We start from the raw sequence: 26811 nt of genomic DNA, 5'->3' as shown, positions 1-26811 counted from the left end.
AGTCTGGCAGATGGATGATGACGTCGGCAGTTTGCTTCCTTCTAATGCCTCCACCGAACAAGAGATCACCTTGGTTGAAAGAATGGTTGCCTCCGGATTACATCAGATCAATAGCCTTTTGAATTCAAATAACCGCTTGCTGGACCTTGCATTCGTGAATGAAGTAAACGACGTTGAGTTGATCGAGCCACCGTCTTCTCTCCTCCGGGTGGACCGCCACCACAGGCCGTTTGTTCTTCGTATTGACGTGAGCGATATTCGTAGGCAGTTGGCAGGTAATCCAAATCAAGCCGATGAATTTGATTTTCGACGATGCAACTTTGCTGAGCTAGAAGCTGCTATCTCTTCCATTGACTGGAATTCTTTGTTTCACGGCATGGACACTGATCAAACGGTATGTATTTTCTATGAAACTTTGTACGAAATTCTGGACGAGCATGTTCCACGTAGACGACGCCGACGACATTTCTACAAACAGCCTTGGTGGACATCCGAGTTGCAACACCTTCGCAACGTTGTGCGCAAATCTCGTAGACGCTATTTTCGATCGCGGACCGTTCAGAATCGAGACAATCTTCGTATCATCGAATCCCGTTACAAAGAATGTCAAACAACCTCGTTCCGAAACTACGTTACCAACATGGAAACGACTGCAAAGCAGGATCCCTCCGGTTTCTGGACGTTTATTCGGAATCGCAAGCGTGCTAATAGATTCCCTGCCGAAATGACATTCAATGACACCGTCGCCAACTCTCCCGAAGGCGTTGCTAATTTGTTTGCAGAATTTTTCGAAAGCGTGTACTGCACAAACTCACCAACGTTCTCGCCTGACAGTGTTAGCAATTGTCCAGCATTCGATTTGAATGTCGCACGTTTCGATGTCACACAGCAAGATGTTTCGTCCGCCTTGCGAAAACTCGACATCACAAAGGGACCAGGGACAGATAATCTTCCTCCGTTGTTTCTCAAGGAGTGCGCTGATTCTCTTCAAATTCCGCTGACGATAATTTTCAATCGATCGCTCCATGACAGCACTTTTCCGATGCTCTGGAAAACAGCCTCAATCACTCCGATCTTCAAAGCAGGTTCTACTCGTGCAGTTGAAAACTATCGAGGAATCTCGATTTTATGCTGCCTGGGGAAAGTCTTTGAAGAATTAATCCATAGCGTTTTGTACACTGCATGTCAACCTCTGATATCAGAATTTCAACACGGATTCGTCAAAAAGCGTTCAACTACGACAAATCTCATGACGTTCACAAACTTTCTCTCGACCGAAATCGAAAATAAGCACCAGGTAGACGCCATCTACTTCGACTTTTCCAAAGCATTTGATAAAGTCCCGCATGATCTCGCTATTGCAAAGCTTAGACACCTAGGTTTTCCAAATTGGATAGCTCTATGGTTGCAGTCCTATCTAACGCAGCGTAAGGCGTTCGTCAGTATCAACGGCACGCGTTCTCGCGTTATCTCAATCACGTCGGGCGTGCCGCAGGGTAGCGTGTTAGGACCGCTGATATTCATTCTCTTCATCAACGACCTCTGCTTCCGACTAAAATCAGGAAAATTGTTGTACGCGGACGATTTGAAAATTTACAGGGTAATCATGTCTCATTTGGATTGCTGTGCGCTACAGAACGATATAGATGAGCTTGTGAATTGGTGCCAGCAGAACGGTATGGAGCTGAATATAAAAAAATGTAAATCGATTGCATTCTCTCGTCGACACTCACGAATTGATTTTGAGTATATGGTCGGATCGGAACGGATCGAATGCGTGGATTCAATACGCGACCTTGGAGTTACTGTCGACAGCAAACTACGTTTCAATGAGCATGTCTCCCTCACTACAGCAAAGGCTTTTGCCGCTCTAGGATTCGTTCGTCGCACCACCAATTATTTTAAGGATGTATATGCACTCAAGTCGCTCTACTGCTCTTTAGTTCGTAGTATTTTAGAATACGCAGTTTGTGTGTGGTCACCGCATCACACGACACAAATCGTCCGGTTGGAGAGAGTCCAGCGAAGTTTTATTCGATATGCTCTTCGTCAACTGCCATGGTCTGATCCCGTAAACCTGCCAGAATACCCAGCCCGCTGTAGACTGATAGATATCGAGACACTTGCTTCCAGACGCAACAATTTACAGCGACTTTTCGTATTCGACCTTTTAAAGGGGAACTTAGATTGTTCATCGCTTCTCGACAATGTTCCATTCTACGCACCCAATCGCCATTTGCGAGAACGGGACTTGCTACTCATCAGACGGCATAGAACGTCTTATGGATTCAACAACCCGCTGTCCAAGTGCCTTCGTCTGTTTAATAGTGTTAGTGCTTTGTTCGATTTTAATGTGTCTAAGTATGTTTTTAAGAATAGGATTAAGGATTTAGATTAAGAAACAGTCTGTGGGATTTCAATAATTCGAGACAGTGACAAATAAATAAATTATCACCTGTCTTTCTTTGGTTTAATATTATTCACTATAATTCTTGAAAAGTTAATGCCACAATATTGTTAATATAATTTTCATTTCTTCTGTTTGCTGCTGACAGCAAAACACCTTTTCAATACAATTATAATGAACAGCCAATTATATAAAGAAAGGTAAATCTTATATGAAGCATATAAGTCCTTGTATTAGTTTGCCCTAATGACCAGTTTAATATTCAAAGAAGCTAAAATCATTAAAAGGTTGTTGAAATAACAATTGCCTATAATAGCTTGTATAAAAAGTTTAAAAGATGATCAGTTGCAGTTTTAACTCAAATCAGTATCGCTGAAAACGATTTCGATGTCAAAAATTTTATAAGTATGTTCAATATAGCAAAATGAACAAATAACTATCAAGAATATGAAATGTCAAAAAGAATTGCTTCATTTAAGCGAAACTTTTAAGATTTTTTCTAAAAACTGTTTAATGTTACCCCGGTCTACGGTAATATATTTTTTCTGGAGAATGACTTTCTGGGAAATGGCTCATTCTGGCAAATGGTTTTCTGGCAAATAGTTAATTCTGGCAAATTGATTATGGCAAACAACTTTCTGGCAAATGGCTTTCTGGCAGATGTCATACAACCGAATCTTGACGTAAATTCTTAAAGGTCCAGACATTATTACGTGATCATAGTTTCATCACGGAAAGTCTTCAGGAATTACCTACAAATACTCCTTCAGGGGCCTCTGCCTTTTTATAAATATCCTACTAGAAATTCTTCAATATCCTACTAGCAATTCTGTCAAAAAAAATTCCTCCAAAATATGCTCCAGAAAACCCTACGGTCAATAATGGAATTACAACGAAAATCCTCCCAAAAACTTTTACAGGATCTCATAGGAAGATTCTTCCAGAAATGTCTGTAAAGATTTCTTCAGTTATTGCTCTGAGATACCTTGAAAATATTTTCAGAAATTCTTTCAGGAAAACTAGCAAAGACAATATTTTAGAACTTGACAATATGACTGGAAGTAATTTTCAGAACCAACCCTCCAAGAATTCCCCCACAGATTATCCCCGGTGTTACTTTCCAGGGATCATTCCAACAAAAATATTAGCAATACTTCCAAGAAAAATTGAAATAGAAATGTAGAGTTCTTTTGACGATTTCTTGAGTTAGTTTTGAAGGTAATTCTCCATGGATTCTTCAATCTAAGAACTCATTCAGTGTATAAAACCACAATTATTACTGTAACTCCTCCAAAAGATGAGATTTTTGAGGGATTTCCCCTAGAAAATCCTGCAGGAAATCATACAAAGCTTTGTTTGGCAAATTTCACATCTATTATTTTAACAAATTTTCTGGAGACTCATCCACGACTTTCTCCCGATTCCAAATGAGAACTAGAGACCTTTGAAAAACTTCTCGTAGAAATTTATCAAGTATTTCTGGATTTCCTCATAGCGAGCATCAATCGATTCGCTAGAATATAATACCAGGCAGGCGGAGGGCAGTGCTATGTAAGTTTGGAGGTTCTTCTTATTCTTCTATTCTGATCGGTGGTGCATTTCTTTTGTGCATTTCCACCTTCTAATGGACCAGCATCTAAGGGCTATATGTCCAACCTGTTTCTATATATACTCCGTGGAGTTTACAATCTCAAATCTGCTTTACCGATCTGGAGAATGTGTTTGTGTCTGTAGACTTTTTCCTATTCTTTAAACGTCCGTAGATAATAGGCTTTCCTTATTACTAAAAGGTGAAGTTGGTGGGAATCGAACACATGACCGTCTGATTATCAATCAGACGTGTAGACAACTACTCTACATCCCCTCTCGCCACTGAGGCCCTGAGGCGCGAACGAAACACTCTGGACCTAAACGGCGAAGAGCTAGTTGCTGTGTTATCACGAGGATGCTCGGCCATTTAGCCGAATGCCGTTTGGCCGAACGCCATTTGGCCGAATGCCTTTTGGTCGAACGGGTCGTTTGGCTCAAAGCTAATTAATTTACTATTTTTTATGATGTAATAGTGTAAGAACTATCTGAGGACTTCTTTGTAAAATGTTATGAGAGTATGATTGAGAAAAAAAACCTGGTTGAATTCTTCATGGTATCGTGAACGAATCGAAAAGAATTCTTTGTGAAGTTTGTGAATGAATCGCCCAATTAACTCCTGATTAAATCTACTACCTTTTAGCCGAAGGAAACTCCAAGCAAATACTTTGAAAAACATCTGAGAAAATCATTGAGTTCATGTAGTAATATTTGACGTAACGTCACAAGAAATCGCACAGAAACTTTAAGAAAGATGCTTTGAGAGATGTTTTGTCGGATTCTTTGAAAAAATGCTATTAAAACGAAGAACCACACGGCAGTCTCTTTTTATTCTCGCGTTTTAGGCAATGGTTTAGGGACAAAATATCAAAAGACAAAACGTCGAAAGCCAAAACAGTCGAATGCCAAAACGTCGAATCCCAGAACGTCGAAAGGTACAAAACGCCGAAAGGATAAAACGGCGAAAACGGCGAATGTTCAACATTGTTTACTTTACTTCTTTTTTCACATCGAGGTCGGTTAATTATGCTATTCATAAAGGGTTAAACACAATACAACGGCATTACGGCAAGAACGGCAAAACGGCAACACCGACTTGAATGACATTTCAATATTTTGATCAACGTCGATTCAATCAGATTCAACATGGATATGACAAGTAGAGTGTAGATCAAGATGGGCTTGCCGTTCTGCCGTTGTACCGTGCTGCCGTTCACATTGTGTTTGGGGCTTAACGTTTGGCACATAATGAATTATTTATGTTTCCGGAAAAGAATCATTCTTTCAAGACATTTCGTTTTGTTCTATTTTTTACTTTTCGACGTTTTGTCCTTTCGACGTTTTGGGTTTCGACATTTTGTCACCCAACCTTAGGCAATAGATCTCTGAAGTTCCTAGTTTAGGACACTTGGCCGCTTAGTTCAAAACAACTTGAACGATAGATGAACACAAGGTTTATTTTTTCAATCACAAATCGTAATGTTGATTGAAAGTAGATGTATTTTTATTTCGATTAATTGACTAGTCACATATCGATTGTATGTTGTATGTTGGCACGAACCCTTATTTTGAAGGGCCCTCGAATTTGACTCCGCACTGAGTCCCGAACCCTAACTACTTCACTGAAGGCATAACAGTCTCTATATGAATTTTCAGCCCAAACAGCAACTTCTAAAGCATGAATATATTTAAAGAACGAACATATTCCAGTTTGAATCTAAAAATCTTTGAAATTATTACCGAAACGTAATTCAATAACTCTACTGTACATAAATTCAATACCGTAATCCGGGGTATCATTGATCAGCGGGGTAACATTGATCGCAATGACTCATCTCATAACAAAATCGTATCATCATTTATTGATGGAACATTTCCAAATCATGAAAGGTGTTTCTCTTTCTAATATTCAAAAGCTAATAAAAGCGAAGATTTTTGCAAAAATTACGTTTACCTTATGCGTAAATTTGTCAACTTTTCGAAACAATGATTTCAATAGTTTAGGATGGCACTACCGAAGATTCATGTCTCACATAAGTTCTGCAAACGATTAGAACAAGGGAAATGCGGTTCCCACTAAAAATGGCATCGCCAAAAACGATTCCGTTGTCAAAACTTTGATAAGTATGCTCAATTAGGCAACATTAACAAATTACTGTTAAGAATGTAGAGTTCCCTTAGGAAATTGCCTACCGTACCTATTCCGTGGTTCGAGGAGTTTTTTGTTTTAAAATAACTCAAAAAGTAAATGACTTGTAAGCTTTTGGCTTTCATAATCGGCTTCAGGAGCCATGATTTAAGTAAGTAACACATTTTTAACATTACCGAATGTTGTTTATATAGGTGATAAATGTTACCCCATATCAGCTAAATCAAAAAGTCGGTCAAAACATTTTTTTTTTTTTGAACATGCTCAAATCTTTCAAAAAACAAAATACAGTATATAGTCACGAGCTATGGGTGGCAGTACTTGTTTTAAAAATATAAAATTGGCAACATTTGCATTTTCAAACAAAATATTGAGGAAGTATCCAAAAAAAATGATCATTGTTACCCCGGATTACGGTACCAATTTGATTTTGAACATTTCAGCAAACATTTGATTTGTTCTGATAACAAATCAAAATCATAGCATAAATAGGTACATTTGTAGCAGTACGGGAGTGCAATGCGAACTAATTACCTATTAGTATATAAATTATACTATCTACATGAAATTGGGGCCAAACTGTTTCACCTATGCATCATAAACTCGTACAAACTGATTAACGTGAACAAACAACCTTTTATTGAATTTCTTCAGCAACGCAAAGGACTTTCGTTTTAGTTCTCCAAAAATTGTCTTTTCCATCGGCAATAAAATTCTGGCAACTGAATGTTCACAAACAAGTGGAACGAAGTTCGAAACCTGCTTTCGGTCCAGCCATAAATATTATTCTGTTTTGTTCAACTCAAAGCCGAAAAAAATAACACCGCTAATTGGATCACTTTTTTGATTACCATCCGGCTGGTTCAATATGATCGACGAAGGTACGCCAATACCCCGAAACCGGTTATTTTATCATCAAACAAAACGCTGTCGCTGAGGGTACCATAATGTGTTAAGAGATGAATACAATCACTGGAAAATTGCCGGGTATCTTACATCTTCATTTTAATACATTCGTAAAATACCATGAATATATGTCATGTGACCAATTGAAAAGCGAAGAATTCCCATAACTTAAGTGAAATAATCACTCAATCTCTGAACGGAGGAGTGTCTTTCCCGCAAAATAAAATTCGGGATCAGAATGTAGCAGTGAAACCAGAACAATAAAGATGTCGATAGCGTGTTTACGAGATTAACGTACTTTTTCCTTTTATTTTTTCGAAATAAACAGAAACCAAATGGTGATCGTCAAGGGAGCAGAAGTAATATTCACTTCCACATAAAACCGAATATTAAGATACAGGTTTTTGAAACATTTCTGGTTCAATTCCCAGTCCGGAGTTATCTAAGTGAAACACCCAGATAATCCAGATTGGCGCACGCATGAGTAGTTTGGGAAAGTCATGGCTAAAATAAATGGAGAAATCTTTTTTGATATTTTTATATAGTATTCCTTGAAGTTATCTACAGCTACCAAAAAAAAAACAATTCCTAGAGCTAGTAGTTTATTTTAAATAAATCGTTGAAAAAAGTTTAATAATAAGGCCTCTTTGAATTGCCACTTTTAAGGTTCCACAGAAAATTACACATTTAGATGGATGAATACTATTTTGAAATCTAACATACATGTGCATCATATCAATTATTATTAAAAGCTCTAAAAAACTTGAGCATAAGACGTTTCTCTTGAAATGTTCTTATCCCGTACCAATTCTAGTTTGTTTGACCCAATGTAATTCGTTTCATGTTCAAAGGAAAATAAATGAAAATGAATGTATTCCCATATTAAGCAGAACATTTCAAGTCAAATTGCAAAGTTTTTTTTAATAAATCAACACTTATAAATTGGCCCAATAGGATCAAAAAAATTCCATTTATTTGTTACCAATTTGTCTCTAGTTACTCCTCTGTGGCGGCGATCGAAGTTTCAACGACTTTCGTGTCGAGTGTGCACTTTCGATTTGAATACATTTCCATTTTATTGAAAATGCTTCTAATTAACGAATTTACTTTCATTTTTCCTTTCTCTCCCCATAACAGGTGTGAAAATGCCCATGTGCGCTGTCTCCGGAGCGCAATATCTGACGCACGCCGGATGGGCCGAACTGAGAAATCCGATCGATACAGATGTACCGTTCCGGTTGTTTCGCGATGAAGGTCGAATCTACTTGCAATGGCTTGGAGAACCTGATCTACGGCAGCGCATGCAAGGTCGTCTGATTTTGGTACATCTCATGTGTCGGGACATGACGCCACGATTGGTGCTGAAGGATAGCCACGCGCGAACAGTTGGTAAGTTTCCTATTTCTAATCGAGCTATAAAAGAAACAGTTGTTAATCATAATTAAAATGATCGCATCAAGACATAATCTTGATCACATTTTAGATTGATTGGGTGGTCATGAATTACTGCAGTTTGTTTGATTTTATGTACTCTTTACTGCTTCTAATAATTCAACTTTAATGTATGATCACTTAGGTGCCCCAGGAAAATCGAAGTCCGTAAATTCATGGTGCTAGGGTTACCATCCGTCCTGATTTGGCATGACATATCCGGATTTAAATACTGAAATGCTATAAATTAGAATATCTTTCATTCTCAACATAGTGGCACCATGAACCCTAACGACCACCCACGATTCTTAGCTATATAAGAAACATGACCAAAAGTGATATGCGCAATTACCCTCCAACACCCTTTCACTCATTGAAAGAGCAATGCTTTTCTCATGAATGACTGACGATTCAAAAGATGTGGCTCCTCAATGATGTTGTAATTTATTTCGCCTCGCGAACTGTTGACTCCCCGATCACATTGATGTACAGATCCGTGGCAAACGAGGTCTTTCCAAGTGCGGACAGCAAACGGAGACTGGACATAGAATAAACCGAGGCTGTGCACGAGCTTTGACAGCGTCTCGGAAGCAGAAGCAGCGCCATATAATGACGAATGATGATGCTAAAATGAAACCTAATCATACACAGTTTATCGCCTAGCCTCTCGAGTCAGCGATCAACTGTTCGAGTCAATTGATAGGTCCTGCACAAGTTTTCACGCCGTTAAGTGCCTATTTCAACAAACAGCTTGTCTCACAGACGACCAGAAGCATCAAATCGATTAACTGCAATCAAGAGATTAGTTACAAATATAAATTGAATTAGTTAGTTTATAGACTTGATCAGTTATTACTGTGGTACATGGTCAATGGAAGATGGTCTAGTGGAGTACTCTTACTCGATATTTAGGGCCAAGGCTTATTTATTGTTTTAGATACGTCTGAATGCTAATCAATAGTTAATAAATAGTTAACAAATAATGACTTAAATTTCAATTGAAAAAAAAATAAATAAAAGTCAATAATGCAGCAATCAAAGAAAATTAGCAAACTGTATTCATTAAAAACACTAGAAGTTTCAAAAACAAAAAGAGTTAAATTTATACGTCTATGAATGGTAATAAAAACTTCGGCATATGCTCCATCAAGGCGATCGTTTAGATAGACGACGAAAATAAGATCTCTTTTGAGTTTTGGATCCAGATTTCAAAAATAACAAAAATTATTTTAATTTACCACCGAAACATAAACCAACAGCAATTTTATGTCGTTTTACGTTTTTAGGAACTGGGTCGGTGATCAACACATAAACAAACCAACGTCAAGCAAATTGTGGTTCGGTCGAACCTGAACCGGGTTGGGGTTGAAACGTGGGGGTGCTCTCATTATTATAACAAACAATGACGGCGCCGGCTGCGTCCGAATACAGGTCAATTGAGGGAGGTGAGGGACATTTTGACGTGTTACTTGCTTTATGGAAGCCGTGGAGTCCTCTGCACTTCCACAAGTAGACACTGGAAGTTTGGATATGGGAAAGGTTTGGCTAAAGGATTTGTTTTGGTAAACGATAAATATATAATTTCAAATGAATGCACCTAACCGGATTCGCGATATTACTCGATAAAAGCATTGAACGCCGAACAAGTGTTCGTCGCTCGCCCTGCAGGAACAAGCGTCAAGATCAAAGGATTAAACACTACTAACGCGATCCGATACTATTCCACCGTGCTACGCGAATGACGCGCTACATGTTTGATCCTACCCTCATCGCCCGCCCCCACAGGAGCAAGCGTCAAGGTCGAAGGATCAAACAGAACTCCCAACAGCAATTTTAAAAGTGAACTTCACACAAACTCTAACTGTTTCGGCTATAGTTGTGGTTTTGCACATTACATCAATCATTTGTTACAATTTTCAGGTAAGAAATCGAATTCCTCATCATTTATTTAGTTAACATCCAAACAAATAACACTGAATCAACAATTTCACGCTACAATACTCGGTTTGTGGCCGCATTTCTCTACCCCACGCTTGCCAAATCGTTGGGCACTAGATCCGCCCACCTTGCTCGCTGCGCTCCACGCCTTCTTGTACCAACCGGATCCGAGGCGACCATCATCTTTGCAGAGTTGCTGTCCGGCATTCTTGCAACATGCCATACCCATCGTGTCCTACCAGCTCTTGCCACCTTCACCGTAGAGTTGGGCGAGCTCGTGGTTCATCCTTCGCCGTCACACACCGTTTTCCTGCACACCGCATAAAATCGTCCTAAGCACCCGGCGTTCAAATACTCCAAGTGCTTTTAGGCCCTCCTCGAGCATCGCCCACGTTTCATGTCCGTAGGGGACTACCGACCTTATGAGCGTGTTGTGCATGGTACATTTGGTGCGGGGTGAATCTTTTTAGACTCTTAGAGGCCATAGCAGGCTCGACTTCCACTGATGATGCGTCTCCGTATTTCACGGCTAACGTTATTATCAGCCATCAGCAAGGATCCAAGGTAGACGAACGTGTCACCCACCTCGAACGTACCCCCGTCTATCGTAACAATGCTTCCTAGGCGAGCTCTGTCGCGTTCGGCTCCACCAACTTTGTCTTGCGGCTGTATAGGTCTGCCCCCTTTTCGAATATCCGGCCGACAATGTCCGTATAATCCGCAAAGCAAACCTATTGATTGGATCTCGTGAAAATCGTATGCTGGCAGTTAAGCCCGGCTCCTCGTATAACACCTTCTAAATAGCGCAATATAGAACAACTTGTCGTAGTCCCCGGCGGAATCCAAACGAACTGGAGTGTTCGCCTGAAACCTTCACACAATTTTGCACACTTTCCATCGTCGCTCGGTACCGTACGTCGTTAACGACGAAAAGTTGTGGGCGCAGTTTAACCATTACCAGTCGTAAGCCGTTTTCGTTCATCAGCCGGTGGGCGCTGAACTTTCCAATCGTCGGTCTGAACTCCTCCTCCTGGCCAACTTGAGCGTTTAGATCTCCTATGATGATTTTGACGTCGTGACTTGGGCAGCTGTCGTACTCGCGTTCGAGCTGTGCCTAAAAGGCGTCTTTATCATCATCAGTACTTCCAGCCCTCACCTGTGCACGTTTATTATGCTGAAGTTGAAGAACCGGCCTTTGAGCCTCAACATGCAAATTCTCTCATTGATCGGCCATCACCCGATCACGTGCCTCTGCATATCACCCATCACTATGAAAGCTGTTCCCAGCTCGTGTGTGTTGTCGCAGCTCTGATAGATGGTATGGTTACCTCTAAACTTTCACACCGTTGATCTCTTCCAACACACTTCCTGCAACGCTACAATGCCGAATCCACGGTCCTTCAGCACGTCGGCGAGTATGCGTGTGCTCCAGATGAAGTTGAGAGGTTTACGTACCGATCTTACAACCCTTCCCTGTCAGCATACGACCAAAGTTCCAACCGGGGTTGGTTACCCGATCTTCCCTAAAATTGCACGTACCCCGGCCAGTACCGCGAGGAGGTAGGGATAGAAGTTGCTGGGCAGGAGGCTAAGGAAAGTCTTGGTTTTCTTGTGATATTCCCACGTTTTCTGAGAGCGATACAGATACTCTATTTGTTCTCACTCTACGTCTTCCAATCCCAAGCGGGGCTTCTTATCCCGAAAAGAACCATTAATACTAGCGATGATTTTTTCTCGTCTAAGATCGTTTGACTGGTCTTGTCAAATCAATCGTTATGCCAATGTCTTTCCACGAATCATATGGATTCCTCTGCTGCGCTGTTTATGGCTGTTTCCACCATCAGACCTCAAGAGAGGCTTCTATCAACTCTACTTTGACAGGCAATGCTGCATTGAGGCATTGCACATAACTAGTAGACAACACGCGAAAGTCTCTTTTTTTTGCAATTTGGAAAGAATTCACGATACTTTTAATGGAGTTCATAATTTCCTGCATATATTCCTGAAGGAAATTCCAACATTAGTGGTGAACTCGCCATGAGCGAATGGCCAATTAAAAAAGTAAAATAATAATAATTTCAACATTATTCATTCCAAACAAACACTACATTTCGCGACAGTTTAAAATGCCACTTTCTTGAAAGGAAACTGGAAATTTACTCTTTCTTTTATTCGTAGTACCAATCATATTTAAAAAGATACATTCTGAGAGGATTATCGCAAGACGATGTCTGATAAGCACTATCACCGCTAACAAAATTCTACTTTTGCCAATGGGTGCAATGAAAACTAGAAGTGCCGGGTCTAAGAAAGATGTAAAAGGAATCATTAGCGTTAGCGTTAGCGTAGTTACGGTATACTTCGTAGATTGGATACTAGCAACATTTATGTTTCTTTTTGGTAATCTTATTCAGACTGCTTTCAAGAACAAGGATGGGATATTTTCCTTGATCCAATCTTAAACAAGAAGACCAAAACCATAAATATCGCTATTCCTGGCCACGCCCATCTTTACCGTTACTTGGGATAGGGAAAGGAAATGTTGATGTAGCACTTACCTAATGAGAGGCCACCGACTCGGCGACACCCTCATAAGTGCTACGGAGGTGGGGGTTGGGAGAGGAAAAAAATTAAGAATTCGCTTTGAAGGGAGCGATAGACCCATGGCATTTATTGTTTAAGCGTTTTGAATGCCGGCAATCAAAGAGAAGATATTTATCGTATTTAAGATACATGATTAATTAGATTCCGCATAGTACTTTCCGTTTTAAATGATTATGTTTGCGACGAATCAATTGTGTGTATCTGCTTATTAATGATTTAAAAGCAGAACCGATCCCTCAAGGGTCATCGGAGGAAAAGAATAGAAGACAACAGAAAAATAAAACAGATAACCGCCACGCGTAAGATCTAAAACCCTAGTATTTTTTTAACTATTCGGAAATTGAACATTGGAAACAAAAAAACGTATCGAACTTATTTTGAAGAAATAGGCCAAATAATTTATTTTTAAAACTTTCACTACATAAAAAAATGACAGCCGAATTTTTTTTCACGTCCAGTCGCGCTCACAGACTCAAAGATGTAAAAGGAATCATTAGGCATAAAAAGTAGAAATGAGAAGTTCCTTTTTGCAGTTTATCATCATTATAGGCTGTTTTTCATCATGATAATCTATCATGAAACGGCCTGCTTTCCTGCACCAAATTATGCAGTGTAGTAAAAGTCACTAAACAACTGATTTCAGTTGCGTAATAACTCAATAATTGAGGCAATTGAGGCAGTGTTGCCGGAAGAAGGAGAGCTCACCGAAGCCCCTCTTGAGGACTGCTGGAGTTACAGCCATTAACAACGCAGCAGAAGGTGCCGTTGGGTTCGTGGAAGGAAATCGACGGAACGGTTGGTTCGACGAGGAGTGTCAGAAGGTTTTGGACGAGAAGAATGCAGCGCGGGCGATGATGCACCCGTCAAAACGTGGAACGATACAAACAGAAGCGATGACAGCAACCCCATCTATTCCGGGATAAAAAGCGCCACCTGGAAGAGTTGGAGTGCGAAGAGATGGAGCAGCTGTATCGTTCTCAAGAAACACGTAAGTTCTACAAGAAACTCAATGCATCCCGCAAAGGCTTTGTGCCGCGAGCCGAAACGTGCCGAGATAAGGATGAAGGTATCTTGACGGACGAACGTGAGGTGATCGAAAGGTGGAAGCAGCACTACGATGAACACCTAAACGGCGTAGAGGAGGAAGATCAGGACAGCAGGAGGAATGGCTTCATCAGTACGGCGGATGAGGGAGACGTACCAACTCCCACAATAGGCGAAGTTAAGGATGCTATCAGACAGCTCAAGATCAACAAAGCAGCTGGTAAGGATGGTATTGGAGCGGAACTTATTTAAATGGGCCCGGACAGGTTGGCCACTTGTCTGCACCGATTGATAGCCAGGATCTGGGATAAAGAATAGCTAACGGAGGAGTGGAAGAAGGGAATAATATATCCAATATACAAAAAGGGTGACAAGTTAGAATGTGAGAACTATCGAGCGATCACCATTCTTAACGCAGCCTATAAAGTGCTTTCTCACATCATCTTCCGCCGTCTATCGCCAATGGCAAGCAGATTTGTGGGAAGTTATCAAGCCGGTTTTGTGGACGGGCGATCGACGACAGACCAAATCTTTATGTTGCGGCAGATCCTCCAAAAGTGTCGCGAATATCAAGTCCCTACGCACCACCTATTCATCGATTTCAAAGCGGCCAATGATACCATCGACCGCGAAGAGCTATGGAAGATTATGGACGAGAATGGTTTTCCCAGGAAACTGACTAGACTGATCAAAGCAACGATAATGTACAGTGCTGTGTGAAGATATCGGGAGCATTATCGGACCCGTTTGCAACACGCAAAGGACTTCGACAAGGCGATGGTCTTTCCTGCCTCCTGTTCAATATTGCACTAGAAGGTGTTATGAAACATGCGGGGCACGATCTTCAACAAATCCAGCCAGTTCATCTGCTTTGTTGACGACGTGGACATTGTTGGAAGAACGTTCCAGGTGGTTTCTGAACAGTATACCACGCTGAAACATGAAGCAGATCGGGTTGGATTGAAGGAAAATACGTCGAAGACGAAATATCTGCTGGCTGGAGGAACCGAGCGCGATAGAGCTCGCATTGGTAGACGCGTGATGATCGACGGGGATGAATTCTAGGTGGTGCACGAATTTGTCTACCTCGGATTATTGAAAACGTCGGATAACAACTGCAGCAGAGAAATTCGAAGACGTATCATTGCCGGAAGTCGTGCTTACTATGGACTCCACAAGACCTTGCGGTCTGGTAAACTTCACTTCCGTACTAAGTGTACCATGTACAAGACGCTGATAAGACCGGTAGTCCTCTACGGGCATGAGACGTGGACAATGCTCGAAGAGGACCTGCAAGCGCTAGGAGTTTTTGAACGACGTGTGCTTAGGACGATCTTCGGCGGAGTAAGTGAGAACGGCGTATGGAGGAGAAGAATGAACCACGAGCTTGCGCAACTCTACAGTGAATCCAGTATCCAGAAAGTCGCCAAAACTGGAAGGGTACGATGGGCGGGACACGTTGTGAGAATGCCGGACAACAATCCCGCAAAAATGGTGTTCACCTCAAATCCGGCCGGTTCAACACGAAGGGGAGCGCAACGAGCTAGGTGGTTTGACCAAGTGGAGCAGGATCTTGGAAGTGTGGGGCGATCGAGAAATTGTGGAAAAATTATTTCAAGTGAATTCCGAACGGCGTCAGAATTATACGTATGCGATTGGATAAAGCGGTGCCGTCGCACATTGTGGTCAACGGACAGCAGACGTACGTAAGCTGCCCGAAAATAAATGAACCAAAGGCACAGTCCCAAATACTTCCAACCTCAGTGAAAGAACAGAACAATAACGACACCAACGAAACCACTACAATAGGTCCATCGCCACCAGTTCAAAACGAAACAAGCGACGACGACAACGACAATAGCAACAACGCAAAGGATGGCGCGATTGAAATCGGTACGGAGTTGGACTCAACGAAAAGGCGATTGTCAACTGATACAGCAGATGGAACGAAAGAAGAACAATTACCGAAAAAAGCCTGCAATCAGAATTCGGAATCGGACTGGAAGAAAGTGTATCATACCCGATCAAGAAAAAATAAGAATGTAAACTAAATTTAAGACTTGACATTTTACGACTATTTTCACTATTTTCAGTGTAAAGTGTCGCAAAAAAAGTAAAGTAATAACTCTATAACTTTCCAATACCTAACACTTTTGAATTACCTATTTAATTAATGATCACACAACTCTTTTATTGCAAAACAAATAGTGAACGCATCTTGATATCATTCTTCGAAAATACAATCAACTCTCCATAACTAAATATTGAAGGGAGCATCGAGTTAGGGAGGTATCGAGTTAAAGAACACAAAACCAGTGCAAATGCGATCCAAGAGACCATCGAGACAGCCATGAAAACCAACTATTATTATGGTTATCTAACTCGATATCGAGATACGAAATATCGAGTAAGGGAGAGTTGATTGTATAAAAAATGTTGAATGCAACTCGTTGTAGAACTCGATCTGTACAGCAGTCTTGGAAATTATCCGAAAAATTAAATGTACGGCTCATGTTGTTTTGCTATTTCAAACATCATCATTCTACAACTTGTGAAAATTACTATTTTTTGTAGCACGGTGAAGTTTATTGCTCAAGGTAGTTTTAGATCAAGGCCGTTCTATAATGCCCGCTGGTAGCAACGACACATTAAATTTATAGCTCTTTTGTAGGAGTGGACTTCTAATACCTCTCATACGCATCTCCTCTGTGGCAGACACATCATTTTGATAAATAGCTTTTATATCTCACGGCTTCTAAAATCCCTGCAACCGCGATAGAACGGCTGTTGGGATTCGATCGTACCGATTGATTGTGCCTTTAGTGAGTGTATTCATTTTGCTCTATTTATTATCCTACATATTCCTTACACGTCAGCTTTGCAGATCGTGATCTAGCCGGTGGCAGGCAATTAATATATTTACCACGGCACGCCTCCCCCGCTGATGTGCACACTTTATCGTACGACAGATGCAACTTCTCCTTTTCGTTAATAGCGAGTACGGAGACGTAGTAACACTGGTCGAAGAACTACAGTTTGAAAAATTCATTAAGATAAATTGCAGTTTTTACTGAGCATAATTGATATCCGATAAAATGAATTACCTGCTTATTAGCAGGTATATTTATGGATGACTGCGTTTCTCAGCGAATAGGTACCTATATAAGTTACAATAATGTTACGGAAATATTAGCCTTTTATTGCTTTGCCTTTAAATAAGCTATCAGGTCAATGTAAATTTTCCGAATAATTATTCGAAGAAACTTTTAGTCCAGGCTCTTCAATTCATGTGAGGAAGCTGAGAGTTCCGCTAGGCGTGGTCAGTATTTCCAAATTTGCTGTATTTGTGGCAAGATATCTTGAACTTCATAAGAGGAATCTAGACATCCTTATAAATCGTAAAGGAAGGCGACTGTCGGGTTTTGCAGAAAACCTTTAAAGATGCCAAACTTCTTCCTCAAAATCTTGAAGAGAAAAGACATATGGTTTTTTAAAACACGACGACAAAACGTCAAACATTTGTTCAAGGTCGACTTGAAAGGTCTCTCAACTGATGATAAATCACTTGAACAGATCAAAAGTTGAACGAATGATTCACTTGAATTCAATCTTACATATGTTTGAAAAGTTCGTATAAAGAGATTTAATTAGTTTTATTTGACAAAGGTCTTTGATCATGCTCTCGTAGTCAACTGGTAACTCATGATCACGACTTTATTATTAAAAAAACAAATGTATTATGAACAAGCTTATAATATTCAAGCAAATTTTCGGTTTTGCCATGCTTTGTGCGGTGTTGTAGGGCGACATCCACACATTACGTAACGCTCTAGGGGGAGGGGAGAGTAGGCTCAAGCGTTACGACTCATACAAAAAATTGAAATTTTTCATAAAAAAAGCGTTACGGAGGGGGGGAGGTGGTTAAAAATTTCCAATTTTAGCGTTACGTAATAAATGGACGCTGCCTAGAGGGAACGTTCTACATAGGAATCAAAACTTGTTTTAGGCTGATTATCACATAGAACTAATGAGTTACATAGACATCCAATTTTGAAGCATTGGAGCAAATATCGTATAAAATTATCAGTAATTTTAGACAAAAATCGTTTGAATCTTTTATTGTGAAAGCTTTTTACAAATTTTATTAAAGTAATTGAAAAGCTGTCTGATGAACTTGTGACTTTGTGAATGTCTTTCTTGTGAATTCAAATGTCCTGTAAAAATGATGAACTGCTCACTTACTTGATATTTGATGGGCTACAATTCGCTACGACGAATCCACGCCGAATGGATGAGTCTTTACCACTAGACTCGGTCCTGGGCCAATCGCTCTCCGGTCGACTACCTTCAATATCCATGATTAATGTCCATATAGGACAACCGGTGCACGACGGTTAATCCCGATGATCTCGATATTGTCGCAAAGCCAAAGAGCAGTGCCTTCGAGCGCTATGTTAAACAGCAAATTAGAAAGAGCGTCACCCTGTTTCAATGCATCTAAATTTACGAAGGATGGCGAAATCTCGTCCACCACCCGCACACATGATTTCGATCCCTCAAGCATTGTACGAATCAGTCTAATCAGCTTCGCCGGAAAACCGTGTTCGAACATAATTTGCCACAACTCTACGCTGCTTTGGAATATTCTACCCCATTACCCAAAATGCCATTAACCCGAACGCCATTACCCCGAATTCCAAAACCCCGAACGACCCACCCCGAATGACATTACCCCGAATTCCAATTCCAATATCATCGGGAAATGTCATCAATATCATCATGTCAATATAATTGTAAATTCGGGGAAATAGCATTCGGGGTGATGGAATTCGGGATAATGGTACATTCGGGGTAATGGAATTCGGGGAAATGGCATTTGGGGTAATGGAGTAGAATCAAACATTTGATCCCTCGGTGATCGGTCCTCTCGAAAACCAGCTTGGTTTGCTCTTATTTGTTCTTCTTCCCATATCCTTGAAACGATACGGTGTAGGAGAAGTTCGGCCAGCAGCTCGTCCTTCCTAGCAGCCTTGTTGTTCTTGTTGCCCATTAATACCTTTTTTACATCATCTGGCGTTGGAAATTCCACAGCATGTCCTTCGCCATCGATTTGAATTCTGCTATCAGATCTACTTCCATTATCTCCATTCAACAATGACTCGAAGTACTCTTTCCACCTGGCGGCCACCATTGTTTTGTCCGTCAGCAAGCTTCCTTCGCGGTCGTTGCACATGGCGGGAGAATGTTCTGTTCCATAGCTGCAGGCTCAAGAAGCTATGGAACAGAATGAAATAAAATGAAATGAATTTTATTGTAGAAACTATTGAATCCATGGTAAAATTAAGAACTGCACCAACGATTTTCAACCGACTACATTAATCTGTTAACTCTACCAAAACTTTGTCAACATCACTACACAAGAAAATATATTCGGTTTATTTAACCACAGTGGCAGTATTGATGACCAGAAACATTTAAGATTTGACCAGTTTGGCATTGTACTTTTGACCACACTGTGTTGTACGGTGGGTGTCATGGATTGAAATACAATGCTTTGTAGTGGATACTACTATGGACATCATCACATTTACTGCACTGCTCAGTGATTTGTACCAGATTATAGTAAAGTTAACAGATTTTTGTAGTCGGTTGAAAATCGTTGGTGCAGTTCTTAATTCTACCATAAATTCGGTAGATTATACAACAAAATTTGTTTGCGTGTGAGCAATCACTGTCTCTTCATGCTCCTTTTTCTTTCTGCGATGAATCCGTTTTTCGGCTGCTTTTGCTTCCTTGTACCGCTCTCTGCTCTGACGTGTACCAGACACCAGCATCCGGCTTCTAGCCACGTTCTTCTCGTCCATCATTCTCTGGCACTGCACGTCGAACCAACCGTTCCTTGGTATTCATTGAGCAGTACCTACCACTTCTCGCGCTACTGTGCTCACCGCTCCGCGGACTGACTCCCACAGATAGCTAAGGTTGATGCTCTCGTTGATTTCGCTCGTCGAGCTTCTGATGGTAGTCCGCTGCTAAACCATCTGCTGAAACGCAACGGATTTTGCCGATTTCTAGAACTCGAAACGGTTGATAAACGCGCTCGAATTTTGCTTACATAGTGATAGTGGTCTGAGTCGATATTCGGACCCCTGAAAGTTCTAACGCCGATGACATCGGAAAAATATCGGCCGTCTACCAGAACATGTTCGATTTGGTTGTAAAGTTCGCCTTTTGGGTGTCGCCAGGTGTGCTTACGGATATCCCCTGGTTTTAACCAAGTTCACTAAACTTAGGCCGTTTTCGTTGGTAACGGATTGAAGGCTCTCCGTACCAATGATAGGGCGGAGTCCTCTCTTTCGACCTGCGCATTAGCGTCGCCCATGACATTCGGGCATTCCCCATAGGCGTTGTCGAGACATTCGTAAAACGCATCCTTCACGTCATCGGGTTTGTCGTTTGTCGGAGCATAGACGTTAGTCAGGCTGTAGTTGAAAAACTTGACCCGAATCCTCAGTACACAGATCAGCTTGTTGATCGGCTACTACCTAATAACGCGCTTCATCTGCTTCCCGATCACTATGTGTTCAGCTTTATCGCTACCGCTGTGGTAAATCTTTTTGTTCTTCTTCTTCTTTTTGGCATTACGTTCTCACCGGGACAGAGCCTACTTCTCGGAATAGTGTTCTTGTGAGCACTTCCACAGTTATTAACTGAGAGCTTTCTTTGCCAAAGTTGCCATTTTCGCAAGCGCGATGATTCTCCCTATGCCCACGGAAGTCAAGGAATTTTCCTTTACGAAAAGATCCTGGACCGACCGGGAATCGAACCCAGACACCTTCAGCATGGCTTTGCTTTAAAATCGCGGACTCTAACCACTCGACTAAGGAAGGCCCCGCTGTGGTAAATGTTATATTTGAATGCAGTGTTAGCGATCGGGTTCACCGCTCTGAATTCACGTTTTCCAGATCTTAGCTACCGCACTTCCTGAATAGCAGCCACGCAGACGCCAACTTTTCGCAATTCACGAGCCAAAAGGCTCACTCGTCTAGGTTCATTTAAGTTCCTGACGTTCCAGGTATTGAGTTTCGAATCGTAGTTCTTATTTCGGTTGCCAAAAATAACGTGGTGGGTAATGAATAGGGTCCTAAAGCCCTGTCCCAATTTTAGTGCCAAACGCTTAAGTTTAGGCCAAAAACACATGTTTACTCAATTTTTTAATGTTTTTCATTTATTTAATTACAAAAAACATTTTTTTTATGATTTTATAGATGTTGTCACAACCCTCGGCATAAACTCAAATGTTGGGTGTATTTTGTTTTCCGTGTCCCTTCCGAAATGTCAGATAGGAACAACCCCGGTGTTAAAACTAAAAGCCCTGTGGTATTTTTGTCGACTAAGCGAACGTCAAACATGATCTCAAGTGTCAAGGTTCATTCAGGGATCCAATTTTTAAATTAATGTTTTAATATGATATATCCATTATTTGAGCGGGAAAAATTGCTAAGGTAGTTGCAGTGACATGCTCTTTCGTACTATTAAATAAAAACAAGATTTCATTAAACATTTTAGGACCCTATTCGGTATGCTGTCTTACCGGGGTCGCGGTACCTACATCACGTTGATGGGGCTGCCATCCTAGGTGTAGCTGACGTGATGCAGCTGGATGCCAGAACAGACGTTGTTTGAGCCGCACCTTCTGGTGTAAAAACGCTCGGAACCTCCTCACACTGGCTGATGTCAGCTAATGAACTGCAACGCCAAATGAAATGTAGCATGTTATATGCAAAATGTTTATAATATCTTAATTTAGTTATACCATATTCATAGTGTTGGTTTACAACGGAAGTGTTCTGTGTTGGTATTAGAAATTAATTAATTATAGTAATCCGTAATCCGGAGGTAAATTGATCATTGGGGTGATTTTGATCAAGTTGGTACCAAATAGCATTTCGTTCCAAAGATGCTTAATGTTTCGTTGGCATCACAGCCATTCCATGTTTTCTAGATGTTTCATGATGATTTTCAAATATTTCATTTTTATTAAGGTGAAGATGCATCGAAGCCAAGCCTCAGATATTCAAGAGCACAAATCTAGAGAACCAGACAGCGTCTTCAGCTGAAAACTTAATCGTTTGGTCACACGCTGGTGTTGACCAAAAGATTAAGTTTTCAGCTTGGATGGCTGAAAAAAACTCTTGAAACTTTTACAAATTCCATTGTTGAAGCCAGAAGCATTGCAATTCCAAAATGTGAAGTAAAATTTGAAACCGTGATTATAGACGATGATCTTAAACTCTTGATCCGTCTTAAAAACGTGAGGAGAAGTCAATTTCAACGCACTCGTGTTCCCGCTATGAAAATTATATGGCAGGATTTGTAGAAAGAAATCAAGAAACGTTTCTCACAATTAAGAAACAAAAATTTCGAAAATAAAATTTCTCCATTGGACTCTGGTTCTAAGCCCTTTTGGCAATTATCTAAAATTTTGAAAAAACCTCAGAAGCCAATACCGGCATTGAAAGGGGAAAACAAATTATTACTAACAAATTGCGAAAAAGCTCAAAAACTTGCTATGCAGTTTGAAAGTGCGTACAATTTTAATTTACGACTTACTAGTCCAATTGAAAATCAAGTTACTCAGGACTTCGAAAATATTCTAAATCAAGAGAATATATTCGAAAATGCCTGGGAGACTGATTTGGAAGTAGTAAGAACTATTATTAAAAAAATCAAAAATTTGAAAGCTCCTGGCGATGATGGAATTTTCTACATCCTCATCAAGAAACTTCCAGAAAGTAGCTTATCATTTTTAGTTGATATATTCAACAAATGTTTTCAATTAGCATATTTTCCTGACAAATGGAAAAATGCTAAGGTTGTTCCAATTTTAAAACCAGACAAAAATCCAGCAGAAGCTTCTAGCTATCGTCCAATCAGTTTGCTTTCCTCCATCAGTAAACTTTTTGAAAAGGATATTTTGAACAGAATGATGGCCCACATCAACAAAAATTCAATTTTTGCCAATGAACAGTTCGGATTCCGCCATGGACATTCGACCACTCATCAACTCTTACGTGTAACAAATTTGATCCGTTCCAACAAATCTGAAGGCTATTCTACTGGTCTTGCTCTTCTAGACATAGAAAAAGCATTCGACAGTGTTTGGCATGAAGGTTTGATCGTAAAATTGAAAAACTTTAATTTTCCAACATACATTGTTAGAATAATTCAAAGTTATCTGTCAAATCGTACACTTCAGGTTAATTATCAGAACTCCAGTTCTGAAAAACTTCCTGTAAGAGCTGGTGTTCCTCAAGGCAGCATTTTGGGACCAATATTATACAATATTTTCACATCTGACTTACCTGAGTTACCTCAGTGATGTCAAAAATCTTTGTTTGCGGATGACACAGGCCTCTCCGCCAAAGGACGAAGTCTGCGTGTCATCTGTAGTCGATTGCAAAAAAGTTTGGATATTTTTCTTTATACTTGCAAAAATTGAAGATTTCTCCTAATGCTTCCAAAACTCAGCATTTAATAGTCCCACATAAACCAAAAGCTCTTTATTTGAAACCTTCAAGTAGACATGTTGTCACGCTGAGAGGGGTTCCAATAAATTGGTCAGATGAAGTTAAGTATCTAGGGCTCATGCTAGATAAGAATTTAACTTTCAAAAATCACATTGAGGGCATTCAAGCCAAATCTAACAAATATGTAAAATGTCTTTATCCACTTACTTACTTGATAAATAGAAAATCAAAACTTTGTCTTAAGAACAAGCTTTTGATATTCAAACAAATGTTCAGGCCAGCCATGTTGTATGCTGTACCAATATGGACTAGCTGTTACCTACTAGCTGTTAATACCTGGAAGAAAGCTCTGCAGAGAACTCAAAATAAAATTTTGAAAATGATTCTGAGGCTTCCTCCCTGGTATAGTACCAATGAGGTAAATAGAATATCCAATGTTGAAACATTGGAACAAATGTCAAATAAAATCATTAATAATTTCAGGCAAAAATCGTTGCAATCTTCTATTGCCACGATTAATGCGTTATATGTTTAGGTTAAGTTAGGTTAAGTATATGAAAACGTTTTTTTTCTCTTATAAGCAGCTGTTACGGCAAATGAAATGTAATATGTTGTTAACAAAGTGTTAATAAAATCTTAGATTTGTTTTACCAAATTAGGATGATAGTGTTGCCTAATAACACAGAACACCTAGATATAAGAAATAATGAATGTAATGTTTGGAATGATACTAATAAAGAAATTTAAAAAAAAAGCTTGAACGGCTTTTTGGTTCTCTAGATTTGTGCTTTTGAAAATTTGAGGTTTGGCTTCGATGCATCTTAACCTTAAGTTCAGTTATTCAAAGAAATAATCGCAGTTTTTGAAGGTTTAAGCAATACTGTTGAAAATGCCGGTCTAAGCAACCCGCTGGTGCCTAGCGTATAAGCAAACGTTGAGCGTTAAAAATGTTGTGAGAGCTTAAGTGTTAATTACTCATTTTTGGAATCTTACAACATTACAAGCCTAATTTTTTGCTCATCAAACCGCTTTTACTCGAATATTGTGCTCATTTCAAGGGGAATTGATCACATTTAGGCCTATTATGCAGATTTTAAAGTTTAATTTTGCTATAGAATGGTGATATACACGAGTTATGAGAATATTAATTTAGTTTTTAGATCGATGAGACACAAAATTAGAAGATAGAGAATTTTTTTATTCTAAAGCCTGCTTTGTTATATGGTGATCAATTTCACCCCATCGTGTAATATTCATTTTTTTTAAATTAAAACTAATTTTATGAAATGTTAAATGTCATTTCATAAAAAATCGATTACATAAACTGATAGAGATAAATGAAGTACTGTATTCATCGAAATTTGTTTGACAATATTTGAATTCCTAATGTTATTAAGCATATGCAAGCTTGATAGAAACTCCTCTGCGATGCAAAGAGGAGACGATTTTGCCGTTTTTCTGAGAAGAAAAAACTGAACTCAAAATTTTCAACACAGATCCTTAAGTGATTCGAGTGCGAGTGCGAAAATATGCGAGGATTTTTTCACGTACTCTCCCTCTCTCTTGTTGCGATGCTCACCTTCACTCACACTTCAAGTTCTTTTGAGTCTGCCGCCCGAACAAGACAGTCCTCGGGGAGTTGTGAGAGCACCCTTTTTTGATGGAATTTTACTCTGTTGTGTTTTGTGCTGCATCTTCCTCGCTCAATTTTCGTTGCCTCTCTGCTTAGCAATTTTTCGCTCCCTCGCAAACAGGCAGCAGACCGTACAATCCGTAGTTGCTACTCCGTGATTGACCAGAATAACCAGACCGGAAGTTGCACAGAGAACCAAGAGATGTAGCTTGGGAGTAGCTTTCCACTTTCAATGTACACTTTCGAAAAGTCAATAATGGCGCCGGTCATCGAGGAAGGGAAGGAATGTTAGTGCAACATCTATTGCTACTAGAGACCGAGTTCACGTCTGCATTTCCATGGTTGTCGTGGGAAGGAGCTTTATTAGAGGGAAGGGATCATAGCTGCATGATCTGGATTCACCTTGTAATGCGGTTCATGCAACTTAAGTTTGAACAATCACCAATCAGTACTCTAAAGACTACGTAAACACCTCAAATTTACGATAAAATGGCCAATTTGTATGTAAACATCTGTGTCAAGCTTATGGGAACGCATCTTAGTGAACTATTATGTTTGATCTCTACTTTTCTAAAATTGAAATGGTTTAGCATCCAACAAATCTATAGCCTGTTCTTCCGGACATTAGGTCCGAGTGTGTACACCCGGCACTTTCTAAATGGTCCAAACCTCTTTAATGATGACCCAGTAACCTACCGGAATAACTCCGGCCACAGGTATATACCCGAGTTTGGTCATTTCAAAAAACTAGAAATGTGGGCCAGTATACTGACAAAAAATCATTTGATTCCGTTTAGAATTCGCTGATCGGTTAGAGTTTCAGTATTTTTGCTTTCACTCAGGCCTATACGGGTTAAGTAACATTCCCACCTTTGCCATGATAAGAAAACGTTTAATAATTAATACATTGAATGATATAGCATAGAACGAGTTCACCAAATTGATCATCCATTCTTGAATGAGCAGCTGTAAGCTATGTCTTTCAGCATGGTCATTTTACAAATGCAAAATATCACTCCGCCGACGCGAAAATCCGAACTCTATTGCACTCAGAACGCGTGCAAACTAAAACGAGAAAAAAACACAAAAAAATGTTTCTGCTTGAGATTCAACGAAGCACTGCCCGCCCAGCAGAACGCGTGCAGAATGAACCGACTTATTTCAGCTATAGATTTGAATTTTAATATTATGTTAATGTTATTCTACACAAAGTATCGAGTTAGAGAACCATAGTAAAAATTGGTTTTAAAGGCTACCTCGATGGTTTCTAGGATAGCAATTGCACTGGTTTTGTGCTCTATAACTCGATACCTCCCTAACTCTATGGTCCTTTCAATATCGAGTTATGGAGAATTCACTGTAGTTAAAAAAACAAAACTGCCGATTATACACAAGTTTTTCTGTGATGATAGATATAGATCATTACATGTCTCGAGACCTCTCTCCCTCAGTAAGAGAACAATACTTTTTAATGTCAATTTAAAATGTAATGCTTAAGTGACTTTCATTTTCAGGATGTTTTTGGCTTCTCATTGCATCCTGTAGCTCTTAAACATTATTTCGAAAATATCACTAATGACTT

At 39.9% G+C, this 26811-nt stretch overlaps 1 protein-coding gene across 1 annotated transcript in view; it reads left to right on the top strand.

Annotated features, from left to right (window-relative positions):
• LOC110676375 overlaps positions 1-26811 on the top strand; it is a 242338-nt gene that overhangs the window by 173932 nt on the left and 41595 nt on the right. Inside the window, exon 6 of the mRNA XM_021843962.1 lies at positions 8187-8438. Within this exon, the coding sequence (XP_021699654.1) occupies positions 8187-8438 (252 nt within the window). The remainder of the gene's footprint in view (positions 1-8186; positions 8439-26811) is intronic.

Source organism: Aedes aegypti, chromosome 2 (assembly GCF_002204515.2).
Source record: "Aedes aegypti strain LVP_AGWG chromosome 2, AaegL5.0 Primary Assembly, whole genome shotgun sequence".
NCBI lineage: Eukaryota > Metazoa > Arthropoda > Insecta > Diptera > Culicidae > Aedes > Aedes aegypti.
The sequence above is the reverse complement of the archived record's forward strand: the minus strand, read 5'-3'. Positions and strand labels throughout refer to the sequence as shown.